Here is a 23,161-nt window from a genome sequence, read left to right on the forward strand (position 1 = left end):
GTCTGCTTCTCTGTGACTTGCTATCCAACCCACGAGTTTTACCCGTGTGTGAGGAGTGCCCTAATAGATAGAAGCAAGGCTCCCCCTGGTGGACTGGAGTGTGAAGTGTAGTGTGACTGTGATACCTGGCAAGGTGAACTCCTTTAGTACCATCAGACATAATATCACTCCCCCTGGTGGACGAGCGACATTACTGCAATGACCAGGACTCTGGGGCGCTGCACTTACATTATGTTCACATGTCTCCATTGCTATGGAATTTTATGCTGTATGTCATAAAAGGAGAAAATGAAATTAAATGGGATATCCGGGACATTAAAGAAAAAAAAATGTGCCTAAGCACTAAGAGGCAGATAGTTGATACCTACCTGCCATCACAGACTTCCTCTGACATAACGTCAAGAGAGCGGCTGTTTGTCTTAGCGGCTGTTTGTCTTCTTGTCATGCTTATTTACAACAGGATTTCCGCTGTCTAATTGGGGAAGCCAGCTGTCAATCATCAGGGCACCAGTAGTCCACCCCTTCAACAGGAAGAGAAACTGCTGCTATGTTGACAGGGAGTAGCTGAATCTCTGGAAGGAGCGATCAATGACCAGCGCCTGGTGCAACAGACAGATAGTTGCCTCTGTTAGCGACTACATGCCTTTTTTTAAGTCCTGTATATCCCCTTTAATAAAAATGCTGAATTTCTCACATAATAGAATCATAGAATGTTAGAGTTGGAAGTGACCTCCATTGTGTCCAACCCCCTGTTCAATGCTGGATTATTTAAACCATCTCAGACAGATGTCTGTCCAGCCTCTGTTTGAAGACTTATCTAGACACAAGTGCATTTCGTTAACTTTAATAGGATTGGTCTGATTTCAACCATGGTGTCCATCCTTTCCTAGGACAAGATACGGTAGCATACTGGGCTATTTTGTTTAGCATTTTTAGCCCTTTTCTCAATAGGGCCACCAATGCGGATGTGAGCAGAGCCTTATATTATTAGCATCTATATATATAATTGTCTAAGGGGTACTTCCGTCTGTTTGTCTGTCTTTCTGTCTGTCTGTCTGTCATGGAAATCCCAAGTCGCTGATTGGTTGCGGCAAAATGGCCACGACCAATCAGCGACGGGCACAGTACGACAGCAAAATGGCCGCTCCCTACTCCCCTGCCATACTCCCCTCCAGTCAGTGCTCACACAGGGTTAATGGCTGCGTTACACCGCGTTATGCCACGGTGTAACGTACTCTGTTAATTCTGCTATTAACCCTGTGTTACCAACTTTTTACTATTGATGCTGCCTATGCAGCATCAATAGGAAAAATATCTAATGTTAAAAAAAATAAAAAATCATTATATACTCACCCTCCGTCTGCCCCCCGGATGCAGCCCAAGCCTTTCCCACTCCTCGCGATGCTCCGGTGACCGGTTCATGCATTGCGATCTTGCGAGATGATGACCTAGCGGTCCCACGAGACCGCTACGTCATCATCTCGTGAGACCACAATGCAATCTTGGGACCGGAGCGTCGCGAGGAGCATCGGTAAATGCCTGGGCTGGATCCGGGGGGCCGACGGATGGTGAGTATATAACTATTTTTTATTTTAATTATTTTTTTAACAGGGATATGGTGCCCACATTGGTATATACTGCGTGGGCTGTGTTATATACTACATCTTTGTGCTATATACTATATGGCCTGTGCTGTATACTATGTGGCTGTGGTATATATTACGTGTCTGGGCAATATACTACATCGCTGTGCTCTATACTACGTGGCCTGTGTTATATACTGCATGGGCAGTGTTATATACTATGTAGCTGTGCTATATACTATGTGGCTGTGCTATATACTACGTGGCTGTGCAATATATTACACGGCTGGGCAATATATTACATGGCTGGGCAATATATTACGTGGCTGGGCAATATACTACGTGTCTGTGCTATACAATACGTGTCTGTGCTATATGCTATGTGTCTGTGCTATATACTACGTGGCTGGGCAATATACTATGTGGCTGGGCAATATACTACGTTGGCTGGGCAATATACTGCGTGGCTGGGCAATATACTACGTGGCTGTGCTATATACTACGTGGGCTGTGCTATATGCTACGTGGGCTGTGCTATATGCTACGTGGGCTGTGTTATATGCTTGAAGACGTAAGAAATGTGAAGATTGTTCCAGCTCCTTTTCAATTAAAAGTCCTTTATTGATCCATATCCTTAGCCATGATGAAGATCTCTTAGATCGAAACGCGTAGCTATTAGCAGGTTTTTGTCGCTGTTCACATTCCCTTTTGTGCAGGGATGATTTTTAAGGATATGGATCAATAAAGGACTTTTAATTGAAAAGGAGCTGGAACAATCTTCACATTTCTTACGTCTTCAAGCTGCTGCTACGTCTGGGTCAGGACGGGTTCACGTGCTCCTGTGGTCTGTTGGTGAGCTGACTGGGCCTTTGGCCCCTGTATTTTTCTATTGATATATTGTGTTATATGCTACTTGGCTGTGCTATATTTCTCTGCTGTATCTGTGCATCATGAATCAGGGTATGTGTTAAAGAGGGGGGCCCACTGAGACTCTTTCGCCCGGTGCCCTCAAAAACCTGGAGCCGGCCCTGGCTTCACTGATTGTTCGCGGCCGGGCATGACCAATCAGCGACAGGCGCAGTCCGCCTGCAAATTGGCGTGGAATTTGAACCACGCTTCGCTAATTGGTCGCGGCCGGCCGAATCCTGTGTATAAATTCCATTATTCTGAAAACTTCATAAATAAACTACATACATATTCTAGAATACCCGATGCGTTAGAATCGGGCCACCATCTAGTCTAATATATAAAGCTGAATGTGTGTGTGTGTGTATGTATGTATGTATGTATGTATGTCCGGGATTGGCATCTGAACCGTAGCAGCTACAGCCACAAAATTTTGCACAGTCACACGTCTGGACCCCGAGAGCGTCATAGGCTATGTTGTGAGGTGAAATTTTAACCCCGCGCTTTCCAATTCACCAAACAATTTTGCCCCTATCTACATAATGGGGAAAAAGTGAAAGGAAAAGTGTTGGAGGCGTCGCAGCTACAGGCACAAAATTTTGCACAGTCACACGTCTGGACCCTGAGAGCGTCAAAGCTATATTGTGAGGTGAAATTTTAACCCCGCGCTTTCCAAGTCACCAAACAATTTTGCCCCTATCTACATAATGGGGAAAAAATGAAAGGAAAAGTGTTGGAGGCAAATTAACAGCTGCCAGATGTGAACAAGGGGGACTTAAAGAATGACAGCGATGGCACCAAAGAGTATATACTGTACAGTTGCTAAGGTGGGGCCCCAACATGGGATAATCACACCACCACGGGGATATGAACACACACACAAAATGCGCCACACACTACCACGTGCTCGAACACATATACCACCCTCAGTGCACATTTCACCACACATACACCAACCTCGCCACATAAAAGTAGAAACACAAAAGTCGCCGCTCAAAACTCGCCACGCGCAAAACTCTCCACATGCAAAACTCGCCACACGTGCAAAACTCGCCACACGCAAAACTTGCACACGCAGAAAAATTGCCACATGCAGAAAAATTGCCACATGCACAAAAGTTGCAACACATGCAAAAGTTGCCTCACACAAAACTTGCACATACTCAAAAGGCACCACACATAAAACTCGCCACGCGCAAAACTCGCCATGCGCAAAACTTGCTGCACACAACTTGCTACACTAACCTGTCACATGCAACTCGACACACAAAAAGTTGCTACACGCATGTCGCCACACAAAACTCATCTCACAAAAGTCCCTACATGCATGTCGCCACACGCAACTCAACACACACAACTTGACACACGAAACTCGCCCTAAAACACACACAAGTCTGGTATCCTTCAAAAATAAAAATCTGATTAATAAGCAGACAAACTACAAGAGCAACAAATGTACCATATAGGAATCCGGCAGCTGTCAGTCACATGACCAGTCTATTATGTGTATGTGTGAGCTAATATATACTGCCAGGGGGTGGGCTTACTGTTGGCTGGGGATTTATCAGGCTGCCATTTTAGCTTACAAATACTGAGGTAAAAATACTGACCAAATAACGTGTGAACGAGGGCTAATACAGGAGGAGATGGCATACAGCTATATACTATATACAGGAGATGACACACAGGTATATACTATTTACAGGGGAGATGACACACAGGTATATACTATATACAGGAGGAGATGACACACAGATATATACTATATACAGGAGAGATGACACACAGGTATATACTATATAGAGGAGGAGATGACATACAGGTACATACTACATACAGGAGGAGATGACATACAGGTATATACTATATACAGGAGGAGATGACACACAGGTATATACTATATACAGGAGCAGATTACCTACAGGTATATAGTATATACAGGAGGAGATGACACAGGTATATGCTATGTATAGGAGGAGATGACATACAGGTATATACTATATACAGGAGATGACACACAGATATATACTATATATAGGTGAGATGACACACAGGTATATACTATATACAGGAGATTACATACAGGTATATCTAATATATAAAGCTGAATGTGTGTATGTATGTATGTGTGTATGTCCGGGATTGGCATCTGTACCGTCGCAGCTACAGCCACAAAATTTTGCACAGTCACACGTCTGGACCCCGAGAGCGTCATAGGCTATGTTGTGAGGTGAAATTTTAACCCCGCGCGTTCCAATTCACCAAACAATTTTGCTCCTATCTACATAATGGGGAAAAAGTGAAGGGAAAAGTGTTGGAGGAAAATTGACAGCTGCCAGATGTGAACAATGAGGACTTAAAGAATGAGAGCGATGGCGACAAAGAGTATATACCGTACAGTTGCTAAGGTGGGGCCCCGACATGGGATACTCACCACACACGGGGATATGAACACAAACACAAAATGCGCCACACACTACCACGTGCTTGAACACATATACCACCCTCAGCACACATTTCACCACACACACACACCAACCTCGCCACATAAAAGTCGAAACACAAAAGTCACCACTCAAAACTCGCTACATGCAAAACTCGCCATATGCAAAACTAGGCTCACGCAAAACTCGCCACACGTGCAAAACTCACCTCATGGAAAACTCACCTCATGCAAAACTTGCACACACAGAAAAATTGCCACATGTACAAAAGTTGCACCACATGCAAAAGTTGCCTCACACAAAACTTGCACATACTCAAAATGCACCACACATAAAACTCGCCACGCGCAAAACTCGCCATGCACAAATCTTGCTGCACACAACTTGCTACACTAACCTGTCACATGCAACTCAACACACAAAATGTTGCTACACGCATGTCGCCACACAAAACTCATCTCACAAAAGTCGCTACATGCATGTCGCCACACGCAACTCAACACACACAACTTGACACATAAAACTCGCCCTAAAACACACACAAGTCTGGTATTGTCCTTCAAAAATAAAAATCTGATTAATAAGCAAACTACAAGAGCAACAAATGTACCATATAGGAAATACGGCAGCTGTCAGTCACATGACCTGTCTATTATGTGTATGTGTGAGCTAATATATACTGCCAGGGGGGAGGGCTTCCTGTTGGCTGGGGATTTATCAGGCTGCCAATAGCAACCAATCACAGCTCAGCTTCTATTTTGCTACAGTTAATTAACCTGAGCTCTGATTGGTTAATATAGGCAACAAAGACATTCTCAGTATAACAAAGCTAATATATGTTGTGAAATGCTTCTATTTGCTTAGTTTTTGCCTTTTAATAATTACATTTCTATCTATTTGTTTTGTGGTTTTTGTGTGCAGAATAAATTTTTGTTAACACATTCTATTTTGCTAACAGCAGTCATTAACCCGGGCGAAGCCGGGTAGTACAGCTAGTATATATATAAAGCTGTAGACTTATTTCTATTTACAGTACATTTATATTTCATTTGGCTCCTTATTTATTACCATCATATGAAACTAACCAGACTTCATCTAAATCATCTTTGTGGAAGAAAAAGAAGAATGAAGTGTTTCCTGCATCAAATAGTCTAATTGCAATGGGTGAGACAATCTATATATGTAAATAATAAGGCAAATATCGCTTGGGCACACCCCTGTGAGGATACATACATTTATACAGTGTGCATAAATATATACAGTGCTGTGCAAAGGTTTGCCAGTTGTGCAAAAAATACTGCAAAGTAAGAATGCTTTCAGAACTAAAAGTGTTAAAGTGAACCTGTCACCAGGTTTGGCCAATATAAGATACGGCCATTACCTTTCAGGGCTGATATACAGCATTCTATAATGCTGTATATCTGCCCCCAACCAGACTTGTAAGTGAAGAAAAATAACTTATTATACTCACCAGGGGGTGAGGGGTGCTTTTCTTCAGCAGGGACAGGGAAGATGGGAAGATGGATGGAGCCAAATACAGGACCATTCTTGAAGAAAACCTGCTGGAGTCTGCAAAAGACCTCAGACTGGGACGGAGATTTGTCTTCCAACAAGACAATGATCCCAAACATAAAGCAAAATCTACAATGGAATGGTTCACAAATAAACGTATCCAGGTGTTAAGGCCCCGTCTCACTAAGCGATTTACCAACGATCACGACCAGCGATATGACCTGGCCGTGATCGTTGGTAAGTCGCTGTGTGGTCGCTGGGGAGCTGTCACACAGACCGCTCTCTCCAGCGACCAACGATCAGGGGAACGACTTCGGCATCGTTGAAACTGTCTTCAACGATGCCGAAGTCCCCCTGCAGCACCCGGGTAACCAGGGTAAACATCGGGTTACTAAGCGCAGGGCCGCGCTTAGTAACCCGATGTTTACCCTGGTTACCAAAAAAAACAAACACTACATACTCGCCTTTCGGTGTCCAGGTCCCTTGCCGTCTGCTTCCTGCTCTGACTGAGATCCGGCCGTACAGCGAGAGCAGAGCGCAGCGGTGACGTCACTGCTGTGCTCTCACTTCTCACTGTACGGCCGGCAGTCAGTGAGAGCAGGAAGCAGACGGCAAGGGACCTGGACACCGAAAGGCGAGTATGTACTGTTTGTTTTTTTTGGTAACCAGGGTAAACATCGGGTTACTAAGCGCGGCCCTGCGCTTAGTAACCCGATGTTTACCCTGGTTACCAGTGAAGACATCGCTGGATCGGTGTCACACACACCGATTCAGCGATGTCAGCAGGGCCTCAACGACCAAAAAAAGGTCCAGGCCATTCCGACACGACCAGCGATCTCGCAGCAGGGGCCTGATCGCTGGTACGTGTCACACATAGCGAGATCGCTATGGAGGTCGCTGTTGCGTCACAAAACTTGTGACTCAGCAGCGATCTCGCTAGTGATCTCGCTATGTGAGACGGGGCCTTTAGAATGGCCAAGTCAAAGTCCAGACCTCAATCCAATCGAGAATCTGCGAACTCGGCTTCAGGAAAATGGCCACCGCGATCTCCATCTGCGCAAGCGCGGCCTCCTGCGGCCATTTTCCTGAAGCCCCGGGAAGCAGAGCACTCCATCTGCACACGCACGGCCTCAGGAAGATGGCCACCACCACCGATAACATGATTCACCCGACTCTGCTGCTTACCGGGCTGCTTCATCACCTCACCTGTGAAAGGGACCCCGTTCACACCTTACCGCTCACTGCGCTGCCTCCATCCCCGCACCTCTGCCGCCGCCACACCACTGCCGGTTAGCCTGTATTCCAACTATAAGACGCATCCCCCATTTTCCCCCCTTTTTTTGGGGGGGAAAAGTGCGTCTTTTAGTCGGAAAAATACGGTACTTTTTCTGGCTGTGTCTTTAATTTTTTTTAACCCTTTCACTACTATAGGATTAATAATGGATAGGTGTCTTATTGACGCCTCTCCATTATTAACCGGGCTTAATGTCACCTTACGATAGCAAGGTGACATTAACCCCTTATTACCCCATATCCCACCGCTACACGGGAGTGGGAAGAAAGGGACTAAGTGCCGGAATTGGTGCATGTTACAGATGAGCCATTTCTGGGGCGGCTGTGGGCTTGTATTTGTAGCCGGGGGGGCTATTTTCATGTCCCCTCTCTAGGCTAGGAATATCAGCCCGCACTATCTGTGCAGCATTTCTGGCTATAAAATATAGGGGGACTTTTTTTGGTGGTTCCCCCTATTTTAATAGCCAGTAAAGGCTACGCAGACAGCTGCGGGCTGATATTCATAGCCTGGGAAGGGCCATGGGTATTAACCCCTTCCCAGGCTACAAATATTGTCTCCCGGCCGTCGGCTTTCCCCTTCTGGTGCAGAAAATTGTGCCGGAGCCCACGCCTTTTTTTTTTCACTTTTTTTAACTGAAACATTGTTCATTAACACCTTTCTGCCAGCTGACGGAATAGTACGTCAGCTGGCAGTATCCCCCTCCTTGAGGTGGGCTTTGGCGGTGAGCCCACTTCAACGTCACAACATGTCAGCAGTTTTCATTAAAAAAAATAAAAAAAATTTACATGATTGCTAAACGGTGTAGCGAGAAAAAAAATCAAAAGCAAAAATTATGGTTTTTTTGGTCGCCGCAACATTGCATTAAAATGCAATAACGGGGGATCAAAAGAACGTATCTGCACAAATGTGGTATCAATAAAAACGTCAGCTCACCACTCAAAAAATTAGCCCTCACCCAACCCGATATCTCAGAAAATATAGCTGCTACGGGTATCGGAAAATGGCGCAATTATTATTTTGTTTTAGCAAAGTTTGGAATTTTATTTCACCACATAGATAAAAAATAACCTAGACATGTTTGGTGTCTATGAACTCGTAATGACCTGGAGAATCATAATGGCAGGTCAGTTTTAGGCTGTGTGCACATATTGCAGATTTGGGTGTAGAATTTTCTGCACAAAATCTGCATCTCTTGGCAGAAAATGCAGCTGCATTTTTGTGCGGTTTTGATGCGTTTTTATGCAGTTTTTAATGCATTTTTTTGCATGGTTTTGATTTTTTTTTGCGCGGTTTTGATTCAGTTTTTGATGCAAACTGGTTTTTGAGGCAAACTGGTTTTGATGCAGTTTTTTGTCCGCTTTTTTGCCCAGCTTTGAAACATTTTTGGTGCTTTTTTTGCGCGGTTTTGATTCAGTTTTTGGTGCAGTTTTGATGCATTTTTGTGCAGTTTTTGTCCGTTTTTTGTGCGGTTTTGATGCAGTTTTTGTGCGTCTTTACACGGTTTTGATGCAGTTTTTGGTGCGGTTTTTGCGAGGTTTTAATACAGTTTTTGGTGCAGTTTTGATTCAAACTGGTTTTTGATGCAAACTGGTTTTGATGCAGTTTTTGGTGCCGTTCTGATGCGTTTTTGATGCAGTTTTTGGTGCGTTTTTTTGGCGGTTTTGATGCAGTTTTTGGTGCAGTTTTGATGCGTTTTTGATGCAAACTAGTTTTGATGCAGTTTTTGGTGCGGTTTTGTATGCGTTGTTTTTGAAAGCTAAATAAAGATGTATTATTGAACAAAAAAAAAAAAAGATTTGTGATCTCATTATTGTCCAGCCTCCTCTTTTACATTTGTCCAACCCACACTCCATTACACACACACACAGATAAACAGATAGATGATAGATGAGATGGATAGATAGATCTACATAAAGATAGATCTATAGATGCATACATCTATTTATTCATATATCTATCTATAAATTTATATGGACAGATATATCTATGGATAGATATATCTATTAATAGATGTATGGATAGTGTAGGCTGTATGCCCACTGTCCGGATTAGCTGCAGATTGGATGCTGCGTGCTTGTAGTCCCATCGGATGATGCCTGCACACACACAAACTCAAAAGACCCCCCGCACAGCCCTGCACACACCCGCACAGCCCCGCACACACCCGAACAGTCCCACACAGCGCCGCACACATCTAAATAGTCCGCAGACCCCGTCCGCACACAGTCACTGCCCATACTCCAACCACAATCTTCACTCCTCCCGAACTGCAGCGTTTCTTGGACCCACATCTGCAGCAAAACTGCAGATCTTTTTTACATCTGCGGTTTTGCTGCGGATGTGCCCGACTCAATGCAAGTCTATGGGTGCAGAAACGCTCCAGTTGCGCACAAATGAAGTGACATGCTGCAGGAAAAAAAAGCTGCGTTTTGGTGTGGCCTTTTCCGCAGCATGTGCACAACAAGTCTGCGGCTCACATAGACTTACAATGGTTGTGCACTGCACTGCGGATTTGATGCAATTCCGTGTGGCAAAAAACGCTGTGGATCTGCAATCAAATCCGCAACGTGTGCACACAGCCTTAGCATTTAGGGAACCTAGCAAAAAAGCCAAGCAAAAAACAAGTGTGGGATTGCACTTTTTTACAATTTCATTTCGCACTTTGAATTTTTTTACATTTTCTGTCACACGACATGGTAAAACCAATCTATCTATCTATCTATCTATCTATCTATCTATCTATCTATCTATCTATCTATCTATCTATCTATCCCATATCTATCTATCCAATATCTATCTTTCTCTCCAGCCCATATCATATCAATCTATCTATCTATCCCATATCTCTATCTATCTATCTATCTATCTATCTATCTATCTATCTATCTATCTATCTATCTGTCTGTCTGTCTGTCTGTCTGTCTGTCTGTCTGTCATGGAGTGTGGGTTGGACAAATGTAAAAGAGGAGGTTGGACAGAAATGACATCACAAATCTTGTGGAAGCTAGAGGGAGGGGTTTGGGTGTGTTTTGGAGTGGGTGTGCTAGGTTCGGGCATAGAGGCCAGTGCAATGCATCAAAGGAAGTTGTCGATTAACCCCATGAGAGCTGGATCCAGCACTGAAGACGTGCTGCTACAGCTAGATAAAAGGTAATATTGCTAAAATAAACACAGTGGATGTTTTCAGTGGCAAAAGTTGTAGTAGTGGACGACTTCTTTAAGTTAAAGGGGCTGAATAATATTGCACACCCCACATACCTCCCAACTTTTGAAGATGGGAAAGAGGGACAAAGTTTGTGGTGCGCAATGCGCGCCGCAGCAAATATTAGGCCACGCCTCTGACCACACCCATTCAAAATTAGTCACACCCATATCCACGTCCCAACCACACCCATTTTGCACTGCTGATCACACTGTTTTATATACAATAATTATAAACAAAAAAATATGGCCACACAGTGCTCCACACTGTATAACGACCGCACATGATGCTCCATATTGTATAATGACCGCACATGATGCTCCATACTGTATAATGGCCACACATGATGCTCCATACTGTATAATGACCGCGCATGATGCTCCATACTGTATAATGACCGCACATGATGCTCCATATCGTATAATGACCACACATGATGCTCCATACTGTATATTGGCCGCACATGATGCTCCATACTGTATATTGGCCGCACATGATGCTCCATATCGTATAATGACCACACATGATGCTCCATACTGTATATTGGCCGCACATGATGCTCCATATCGTATAATGACCACACATGATGCTCCATACTGTATATTGGCCGCACATGATACTTCGTACCATATAATGGCCACATATAGCTACTCCTACACAAGTGGCTGCGCTCTGTACACACGCGCTCCGCTCCATACACCTCATACACATGCGGCTCCGCTCCGTACACCTTGTACACATTTAGCTCCGCTCCGTACACCTCATACACACAAGGCTCCGCTCCATACACCTCATACACACATGGCTCCGCTCCGTACACCTTATACACACACGGCTCCGCTCTGTACACCTCATACACGTACGGCTCCGCTCCATACACCTCGTACACACACGGCTCCGCTCCGTACACCTCGTACAGACACGGCTCCGCTCTGTCCACCTCGTACACATTCAGCTCTGCTCCGTACACCTTGTACACACACGGCTCCGCTCCGTACACCTCCAGCTCCGCTCCATACACCTCATACACACACGGCTCCGCTCCATACACCTCATACACACACGGCTCCACTCCGTACACCTCGTACACACACGGCTCCGCTCCATACACCTCGTACACACACGGCTCCGCTCCGTAAACCTCGTACACACACAGCTCTGCTCCGTACACCTCATACACACACGGCTCCGCTGCGTACACTTCGTACACACATGGCTCTGCTCTGTGCACCTCGTACACACATGGCTCCACTCCGTACACCTCCAGCTCCGCTCCATACACCTCATACACACATGGCTCCACTCCATACACCTCATACACACACGGCTCCACTCCGTACACCTCGTACACACGCGGCTCCGCTCCGTACACCTCGTACACACACGGCTCCGCTCCGTAAACCTCGTACACACACGGCTCCGCTCCGTAAACCTCGTACACACACGGCTCTGCTCCGTACACCTCGTACACACACGGCTCCGCTCCGTACACCTCGTACACACATGGCTCCGCTCCGTACACCTCCAGCTCCACTCCATACACCTCATACACACACGGCTCCGCTCCGTACACCTCGTACACACACGGCTCTGCTCCGTACACCTTATACACACACGGCTCCGCTCCATACACCTTGTACACATTCAGCTCCACTCCATACACTTCATACACACACGGCTCCGCTCCATACACCTCATACACATTCAGCTCCGCTCCATACACCTCGTACACACACGGCTCCACTCCATACACCTCATACACACACGGCTCCACTCCATACACCTCATACACACACGGCTCCGCTCCGTACACCTCATACACATGGCTCCGCTCCATACACCTCATACACACATGGCTCCGCTCCGTACACCTCGTACACACACGGCTCCGCTCCGTACACCTCATACACACACGGCTCTGCTCCATACACCTTATACACACACGGCTCCGCTCCATACACCTTGTACACATTCAGCTCCGCTCCATACACCTCGTACACATTTTGCTCCACTCCATACACTTCATACACACATGGCTCCGCTCCATACACCTCATACACACACGGCTCCGCTCCGTACACCTCGTACACATTCAGCTCCGCTCCATACACCTCGTACACACACGGCTCCACTCCATACACCTCATACACACACGGCTCCACTCCATACACCTCATACACACACGGCTCTGCTCCGTACACCTCATACACACATGGCTCCGCTCCATACACCTCATACACACACGGCTCCGCTCCGTACACCTCATACACACATGGCTAACTGCAGACTTCTCCATACCTGATACGTCGATCTACAATCACAGCAGCAGAGGCCAGTAACAGAGGAGGCTGTCAGTGTCCATCCCACCCTGCTCAGCCCCACTCATTCTACGCACGATTACTTTACTAGCCAGGCATGATTAGCTCAGCAGTCCACTGGTCTGCTGCTTATTGCGGCGCCCAGGGCTGTGTTCGGCAGATAAGCCCTGGAGGTGGTGACTGACTGTGTTGTAAGTTATGTACCTCAAAGAACAGAAGTGTCCCCTCTCAGTGTCTCGCTCTCTGAAGTTCTGTACCGCACGCACACTGGAGACTCACTCAGGAACATACACGAAGGGGAAGGGGTGTGGCCTAACACAAGGGGGCGTGACACGTACCTCAAACATGTCTCCTCTCTCTCCCTCTGAGCTGTACCACGCACACTGAAAGATAAACAGACTGCAGGGGGCGTGGCCTAACACAAGGGGGCGTGACACATACTTCAAACATGTCTCCTCTCTCTCCCTCTGAGCTGTACCATGCACACTGGAAGATAAACAGACTGCAGGGGGCATGGCTTAACACAAGGGGGCGTGTCGGTTGCTTCTCCTGCTGTCTGCGGGATCAGAGCGTCCAATGCTGGAAAGCGGGGCAAAGCATCAAAACCGGGACAGTCCCGCACAATGAGGGACAGTTGGGAGCTATGCGCTGAATGCACTGAATTTCCACAAAAATTTAAAATAAGCAATAAATCTCATTCATCTTCACAATTGTGTTCCGCTTGTTGTTGATTCTTCACCAAAAATTTACATTTGGTATCTTTCATGTTTGAAGCATGATATGTGGGAAAAGGTTGAAAAGTTCCAGGGAGCCAAATACTTTCGCAAGGCACTGTGTGTATTAGAATTTTAATGTCTTTAACAGAAACCTGGGGAAAGGATGCAATACCATCTACTTCACAGACATCTGGAATCTCATACAGAAGTGACAGTGAACCCTGTTTATCCACAGTAATGTCACATTCTGATCTGCCTGGGAGTGCTACCAATCTATTCAATGATCTGAAAACTCACCCACCGTATATAATCAAGAGTATTACTATAGATAACGATTCAGTTGAAAGTAAGTGTCTTGTATAAAACTTTTCTCTATTTCTGTTTTATGATAGAATATTTTTGTATTCTCTTTTCTGTACATAATTTGGGCAGCTGTCTGGCCTGAGCTTTTATTTTGCGAAGTTTAGATAAGTTTACAGAAGCCACATGGACAACAGATAATGAGATGACTGCTAAGAAGTCACTTAATGTTTTTTGCATGTAATATTTTATGATATGTAGCAGTCTGGGTGGGGTTCCAAGACATCCACAAATCAGTTACACCACTTCTCTGAAGTGTACAATGCTCAGAGTGGTGAACAGACACATAGACTATTTGGGGATTTCTTCACCTCATTGTATTGTAAGCTAAAACCAGGAGTGGAACAGTCAGAGGAAAAGTATAAGGGCTCGCTCACATTAGCATATAATACGGAGAAGTGCAATGTAGGAAAACATCATTGCCCTCTGACCAATGTTAGAAAATCAGTCAGTGCTCATCTGGGAGTTATTTCTCAGCTCTAATCAAACTGAGGAATAAATAGCAGCTTGCTGTGATTTGATGTGAGAATCGGATTACACTCAACAATGCAAGTCAAAAAAATCAGATGGCATACGGACCATGGATGTGACGCCGGATTTTTACACACACATCTCAAAGGAAACCATTTCATCAGCCAAGTACAGTAAATTCACAGCATGACCTGTCAGAATAGAACAGATAAATAGAATAGATAGGATAGATGTTCTATTGATATTTAATTTCACAAGCCCTCTACACATAAAAGACTAGCACCCTTTAGTGCCTTTCTTGTGGCACTAAAGGGTGTTTAGCCTTATTTAACCTGATAAATAAATATAAAACATAATGTGGGGGTCCCCCCTATTTTGGATAACCAGCAAAGATAAAGCAGACAGCTGTGGGCTTATATTAAAAGGCTGGGAAAGGTCCTGATTATTGGACCCTTCCCAGACTGAAAATACAAGCCCGCAGCCACCCTAGAATTGGCACATCACATTAGATACGCCAATTCTGGCACTTCCCCTGACTCTTCCCGATTGCCCTGGTGCGGTGGCAATCGGAGAAATGGTTCGTGGGTTGAAGTCCGCTGTGTAATGTCAGCTGGCATCAAGCTTTGGTGCTAGTAATGAAGAGGCGTCTATCAGATACCCCTCCATTACTAACCCAGTAAGTTTATAGAGCCCCACCCCCCCGACTCTAGTCCAGTTTATTGAAAACAAGACATGAAAGACATAAAAAGAGAGAAGTAAACAAATAAAAACAAGAAACAGTCCCTCATTCACCAATGTATTATTAAAAAATAATCCACACAGCTCCAACGTAATCCATGACGTTCCCACGACTTCCACCGATTCTGTACAGCAACCCATGGAGCGACACTCTGAAAACGACACTTCATAGACCTCTCCCGGTCATGTCGCACAAGCAATGATGTCAGTAATTCAGTAACGTCATCGCTCATGAGACATGACCGAGAGTGACATATGAATCACTCCACAGGTTGCAGTACAGAATTCAAGCTGCCGGCTCCCGCAAAATCAGGTGCCTCTGAACAGTGGTGATGTCAGTAACTTCATGGCTCATCAGAGTCACCAAATCATGCTGCCCCCAATGACACTGAGAGGTGTAGCTAACAATTACCTGCCTGTAAATTCTTAGCCCAATATGAAAAAATAGCCAAAGTCACGGATAATTTCTTTAGCTAATACTGCTGCGCCTTCCTTTTCTGGATAGATGAGGTTCACAGTGATCAGAATCCTATGGATTATAAAGTGATGATGACGTATCCTAGAGACACTTTTACTTATATATTTTTGCTAAATGCTACATTCTACTCATGATCTCTGACTTTAAAGTAGACTTCACATAAAGGGTATCTTTCCAGTTTTATTTGCTTCTATGAGCTAACTGTGAATGTAATTATAGGTCCAGGGAAACAAGATGAATCTTTGTTCAACAAGATTGGAATTTACACAAGTAAGCTAACCTCTTTGAATTGCTGGAAAGGCATGAAAGAAGAAACAAGGCAACTTGACAAAGGTTATATTTCCTGAAAACAAAAGATTGAGATTAGAAACACAATATATGTCAAATGATATTCACATTTTTGTAATGATTGCACGGTCATAGCTCGATAACTCTCAAAATTAGGGCTCATATCCATCTGCGTATACATAAGACAAGTGAAATCTGATTAAAAAAATCGGATTGCACTCTGACTAATGTTATTCACTGATTTAGTGCTCATCCACAATTTTTTTTCTCAGCTAGAATCTGGATGAGGAAAAATTGCAGCATTCTGCGAGTGTCCCCGTATATTGGATGAGACTCACCAATGAAAGTCAATGAGTGCAAGAAAAAAAAATGAACAGCACAGTGACCACCCATATGCTGTCTGATTTTTACGGATACATTACCATTCTCTAGCATAGAACACTGTAAATGGTCCTGTAAAGGATGGCAGAATCTGGGTATCTGCACACGATCAGCAACAGAAACAGACTCCATGAAGGTGGTCTGAGGTCCACAAGAAGGCTTGGGCTGGCCCATAGGGTGACAAGAAAATCCACCAGTGGGCCCCTGTGTAGATCTGGGCTCCCAATCCCACTGTATGGGCACTACTTGGCATAATTCACTTGATTCACTCTGTACAGAAATAAACAGCATCCCATCATTCATTAACCAAACTACCCAGTTTATTATTATATAGACACTAGCTAAAGAGCCTGGCATTGCCCGGGCATAGTAACTAACTGTGGTTAGTTATTATAACAAATTATAATAATTATCCTCCATCCCATAGTCGTGCCCATTTACCCATCATACACATCCTAAATCCCATAGTCCCGTGCCCATATACCCATCATACACATCCTTCATACCATAGTCCTGTGCCCATATACCCATCATACATATCCTCCATCCCATAGTCCTGTGCCCATATACCCATCACACATCCTCCATCCCATAGTCTTTTTCTCATTTTCCCATCATACATGTCCTCCATCCCATAGTTCCATGCCCATATTCCCATCATACATATCCTCCATCCCATAGTCCCGTGCCCATATACCCATCACACATCCGCCATCCCATAGTTCTGTGCCCTTATACCCATTCTGACATCATTTTTGCCATGGCAACCTATCATGACATCATCGTCACCATGGCAACCATTATGACATAACCGTCACCATTGCAACTTATTATGACATCATCGCCACTATGGCAACCATTATGATATAACTGTCACCTTTGCAATCTATTATGACATAATCATAATAGGCCGCGACGTCATCTAAGGACTTTCAAGCGCTTGAAAGACCTTAGATGATGTCACGGCTTGTGATTGGTCGCGTTGCGGTCACGTGACCGCTCCGCGACCAATCACAGGCCGTGACGTCATCTAAGGACTTTCAAGCGCTCATTCTTATGAACGGAGGCTGGCGGTTACAACCAGGGCGCGTCAGAGGGTGAGTATATCAATATTTTTTATTTTTATTCTTTATTTTACACATTAATATGGATCCCAGGGCCTGAAGGGGAGTTTCCTCTCCTTCAGACCCTGGGAACCATCAGGATACCTTCCGATACTTGGTGTCCCATTGACTTGTATTGGTATCGGGTATGTTATCGGCGATATCCGATACTTTTCGGGTATCGGCCGATACTATCCGATACCGATACTTTCAAGTATCGGACGGTATCGCTCAACACTACTTCTGAGGCATGATAGTGGTAGGCCTTTTGTGGCTGAAGTGTGTCAGCAGTTCCTGCATGATGAAGGCACTGATGCTATGGACTGGCCTGCCCGTTCCTCAGACCTGAATCAAATGGAGCACATCTGGGACATCATATCTAATTTCATTAACTAATGCCACGTTGCACCACAGACTGTCCGCTGTTGGCTGATGCTTTAATTCAGGTCTGGAATGAGATCCCTCAGGAGAACAACAGAACAGGAGAACAGCCTCATGAGAAGCATTCCAAGGTGATGTAGGGAGGTCATACAGCCAGGTGGAGGTCACATGCACTACTGAGCATCATTTCCTTGTCTTGAGGCAATTCCACTGAAGTTGGATCAGCCTGGAAATTGATTTTCCACTTTGATTTTGAGTATCATTCCAAATCCAGACTTCTATAGGTATTAATTTTGATTTACATCGATCATTTTTATGTTTTATTGTTCCCAACATATTCCACTATGTAATAAATTAATATTTGCAAGTGGAATATTTCATTCAGTGATATCTAGGATGTCACATTTTAGTGTTCGCTTTATTTTTTGGAGCAGTGTAAATATTTAGTTGCCGTAAGGGCACACTACCAATACACTATATACACGATGGTAATACATACACAATGGGCAGATATGCAAATACAATAGTGGTAGGACAAAAGATATAAACAGATGGATCATATCAACTACCGGGTTGATGTTCGACCATGTGTATGCTGGGCCACAGGAGGCATGGCCTGCCAGCTGGGTCCTAGGTCCTTCACAAGACATTACTCAACTTGGCCCCCGCTTTCGAAGTAAACCGCAAGCATAGCAGAGAGAGAGACCACATGGCCTTACACTAGCATTTATCCCCTATGGTTCAGTCCCCTCCTGCCCTCTTGGCTGAACCTAAACCCTTGTTTCTAGCAGCTAAAAACTCAAAAATTAAGATGAGTCATAACTCTTAAATGGATGGTCTTAGGGATGCGGATTTGGCACCATTAGATCCAGCCCCTACTACGTGTTGAGACTAAACACATCTTTGCTATCTGGTTTCTACTAGCCATTCTACGTATCTCCCCTTGGGTGCTAGAATGGATTGAGGCCCTGGAAGTCGATCGCCATGTTCTGGAGATCTTAGAAATATACACGATGTACTGCTAGGACATATATATACGCTATATATATATACGCTAATATGTCCATATCTCATTCTGGAATTATGTTTCTAGCATGTTCTTTGGCATCTTCAGCATGACTCTATATTATTATTATTATTATTATTATTATTTATATAGCACCATTGATTCCTTGGTGGTGTACATGAGAATGGGTTACATACAAATTACAGATATCACTTACAGTATGCAAACTAACAATTACAGACTGATACAGAGGGGTGACGACCCTGCCCTTGTGGGCTTACATTCTACAGGATGGTGGGGATGGAGACAATAGGTTGAGGGTTGTAGGACCTCCGCTTTTGGTGAGGCGGTAGCTACAGTAGTGGTGAGGAGGCAGCGGGGTCAGTGCAGGCTGTATGCTTTCGTGAAGAGGTTGGTTTTCAGGTTCTGTCTAAAGGATCAGAATGTGGATGATAGTTTTGGGGCAAAGAATTCCAGAGGATGGGGATATTCTGGAGAAGTCTTGGAGGCGGGTGAGGAGCGGATAAGTTTGGAGGAGAGAAGGAGGTCTTGGGAGGACCGGAGATTACGTGAGGGAAGATATCAGGATATTAGTTCAGAGATATATGGAGGAGACAGATTATGGATGGCTTTGTAGGTCAGTATTAGTAATTTGAACTGGATCCGCTGAGCGAATGGGAGCCAGTGAAGAGATTTGCAGAGGGTAAGCGGAGGAGTAGTGAGAGAGATGAATTAGTCGGGCAGCAGAGTTAAGGATGGACTGGAGAGGTGCAAGGGTGTTAGCAGGGAGGCCACAGAAAAGGATGTTGCAGTAGTCAAGGCGGGAGGTGATGAGGGCATGCACAAGCATTTTAGTAGATTGACGTTGAGGAAAGGACGGATTCTGGAGATATTTTTGAGCTGGAGGCGTCAGGAGGTGGAAAGAGCTTGGATATGCGGTTTGAAGGACAGGGCAGAGTCAAGGGTTACTCCGAGGCAGCAGACTTCCAGTATTGGGGAAAGCGTGATGTCGCTAATTGTGATAGATAGGTCAAGTATGGAAGATTTATGAGATGGAGGAAAGATGATGAGTTCAAATTTGTCCACATTGAGTTTGAGGAAGCGAGAGGAGAAAAGGGAGGATATGGCTGATTGACACTCCGGGATTCTGGACAGCAGAGAGGTGACGTCAGGGCCAGAAAGGTAGATCTGAGTGTCATCAGCATAAAGGTGATACTGGAATTCATGGGACTTTATGAGTTGTCCCAGGCCAAGTGTGTGGTTTGAGAAGAGTAGTGGTCCTAGAACAGAGCCTTGGGGGACCAACAGAGAGAGGGTGGGATGAGGAGGTAGTGTGGGAGTGGGAGACGCTGAATGTGTGGTTGGAAAGGTATGAGGAGATCCATGTTAGGGCAAGGTCTTTGATGCCAAAGGAGGAGAGGATCTGTAGTAGGAGGCAGTGGTCAACTGTGTCAAAAGCAGAGGACAGGTCTAGAAGGAGGATTACAGAGTATTGTCCATTAGCTTTGGCTGTAAGTAGGTCATTAGTGATCTTGGTCAGGGCTGTCTCAGTTGAGTGATGGGGCGGAAACCAGATTGTAGTAGAGTAAGTTAGATGAGAGGTGAGAGGAAAGTTCAGCGTGGACGTGATGCTCCAGGAGTTTGGAAACGAATGGGAGCAGCGATATTAGGCGATAGCTGGACATAATTGTTGGGTCGAGGGTTTTCTTTTTAAGGATAGGCGTGATTGTGGCATTTTTGAAAGCAGAAGGGATGGTGCTAGAAGTTAGTGATAGGTTGAAGAGGTGGGTTAGGGATGGGATAAGAGTGGTGGTGAGGTTGGGGAGGAGGTGGGATGGGATGGGGTCAAGTGCACAGGTGATGAGGTTCGATTTGGAGAGAAGACAATTAAGCCCCACTTCAGTGATCTTGGAGAGGGAGATTATGGGGTTTGGGCATTGGTCAGGTATACAAAGGGGTTGTGGTGGTTGAACAATGAAGACTTGCCTTGATTGGTCGATCTTATTTTTAAAGTGTGTGGCTAAGTCCTCAGCAGAGATGAGGGAGATTGGAGGGGGCAGTGGGGGGCGGAGGAGGGAGTTAAAGGTTTTGAATAGCTGTTTGGGGTTGTAGGATAGGGAAGATACAAGGGTTGTGAAGTAGGCTTGTTTAGCAGGGGTGAGAGCAGATTTAAAAGCGAGTGTTGCCTGTTTGAATGCAAGCAAACCATTCTCCTGCTCTTTGCTTTCACTCACAGCCTTTGGATACTTGTCCCTCCTGCTGAGCTAGATACCAGCTTTCTCCTTGAGGCTTTGAGGATGTTGGACTTCCTGCTGAGTCTCCCTGAGGGACAAAGGAAAAGGGGTTTTATAATCCCAGGCCAAATAGGACACAAATGATTGGCATGAAATTATATCTCCAATATTCTTCACATAAACTCTCTATATAGCGCTCTTCCAGCATTGTATATACAGACAATAGGAAGGCAAAACTGTAATTTATTTAGTTTATTCGCTTTATAGCGTCATTAATTCCACTGCACTTTACAGACATCATCATCACTATCCCGAATGGGGCTGACCATCTAGATTACCTATCAGCATGTTTTTGAAGTGTGGGAGGAAACTCACACATGCACAGGGAGAACATACAAACTTCTTGCAGATGTTGTCATTGGTGAGATTATGAACCCAGGGCCCAAGTGCTGCAAGGCTACAGTAATAACCACTGAGCTGCCATGCTCTAATAAACCATCTCTGCATTCTCTGACTTTCCAAAATGTCATTGCATTTTCATATGCTGATTAGCGTTGAGCATTCCTATACCGCAAGTATCGGGTATCGGCCGATATTTGCTGTATCGGAATTCCAATACCGAGATCCGATACTTTTGTGGTATCGGGAATCAGTATCGGGATCGATATTAATGTGTAAAATAAAGAATAAAAATAAAAAATATTGATATACTCACCTCTCCGACGCAGCCTGGCCCTTACCGATGTAACCGCCAGCCTCCGTTCATAAGAATGAGCGCTTGAAAGTCCTTAGATGACGTCGCGGCCTGTGATTGGTCGCGGAGCGGTCACGTGACCGCAACGCGACCAATCACAAGCCGTGACGTCATCTAAGGTCTTTCAAGCGCTTGAAAGACCTTAGATGACGTCGCGGCTTGTGATTGGTCGCGTTGCGGTCACGTGACCGCTCCGCGACCAATCACAGGCCGCGACGTCATCTAAGGACTTTCAAGCGCTCATTCTTATGAACGGAGGCTGGCGGTTACAACCAGGGCGCGTCAGAGGGTGAGTATATCAATATTTTTTATTTTTATTCTTTATTTTACACATTAATATGGATCCCAGGGCCTGAAGGGGAGTTTCCTCTCCTTCAGACCCTGGGAACCATCAGGATACCTTCCGATACTTGGTGTCCCATTGACTTGTATTGGTATCGGGTATCGGTATCGGCGATATCCGATACTTTTCGGGTATCGGCCGATACTAACCGATACCGATACTTTCAAGTATCGGACGGTATCGCTCAACACTAATGCTGAACACTCCAATGTGTTAAGACATTGGACAGTCTGCAAGAAGTTAAAATTACAACAGTAAAACAATTCTGCTTCATTATTCCAATTTGCCATAACAATATCTTAATGTTTATATATTTTTGCTCTTTTTGCAGATATTCACAATTTTACAAATTCTTGTTTGAATGAAGGCCATGAACTGTCTAAGTGTCAGAATAATGAAGGGCAAGCATATATTCCATATGAATTTGCAAAAATGTATATCACCAAGGTAAATATTAAAGAATGAAAAACTAAAATGAAGCCTAAGTATTTAATACCTAACACCACCCAAAATTTGACAGCTTAGGTGCCATTAGTTTACACTACTGATCAGCTATCTCCACATTATTTCATCTACCCCTCACTGTGGCCTGCGAAATGGCAAAGATATGGAAAGCTATATGATGGGAAGTAGGACATTTGGGTTTAAC

General features: G+C 44.8%; 1 protein-coding gene across 1 annotated transcript in view; it reads left to right on the forward strand.

The window, feature by feature from the left end:
- The first annotated feature begins 5,991 nt into the window (after positions 1-5,991).
- The window catches only part of LOC143794043 (uncharacterized), a 95,986-nt gene continuing 78,816 nt past the window's right edge, over positions 5,992-23,161 (forward strand). The window contains exons 1-4 of the mRNA XM_077280942.1: positions 5,992-6,097; positions 14,124-14,321; positions 16,242-16,355; positions 22,844-22,959. Coding sequence (XP_077137057.1) covers positions 6,094-6,097; positions 14,124-14,321; positions 16,242-16,355; positions 22,844-22,959 — 432 coding nt within the window. The 5' untranslated portion in view covers positions 5,992-6,093. The remainder of the gene's footprint in view (positions 6,098-14,123; positions 14,322-16,241; positions 16,356-22,843; positions 22,960-23,161) is intronic.

This window comes from Ranitomeya variabilis, chromosome 1 (assembly GCF_051348905.1).
Source record: "Ranitomeya variabilis isolate aRanVar5 chromosome 1, aRanVar5.hap1, whole genome shotgun sequence".
In the NCBI taxonomy this organism is placed as follows: Eukaryota; Metazoa; Chordata; class Amphibia; order Anura; family Dendrobatidae; genus Ranitomeya; species Ranitomeya variabilis.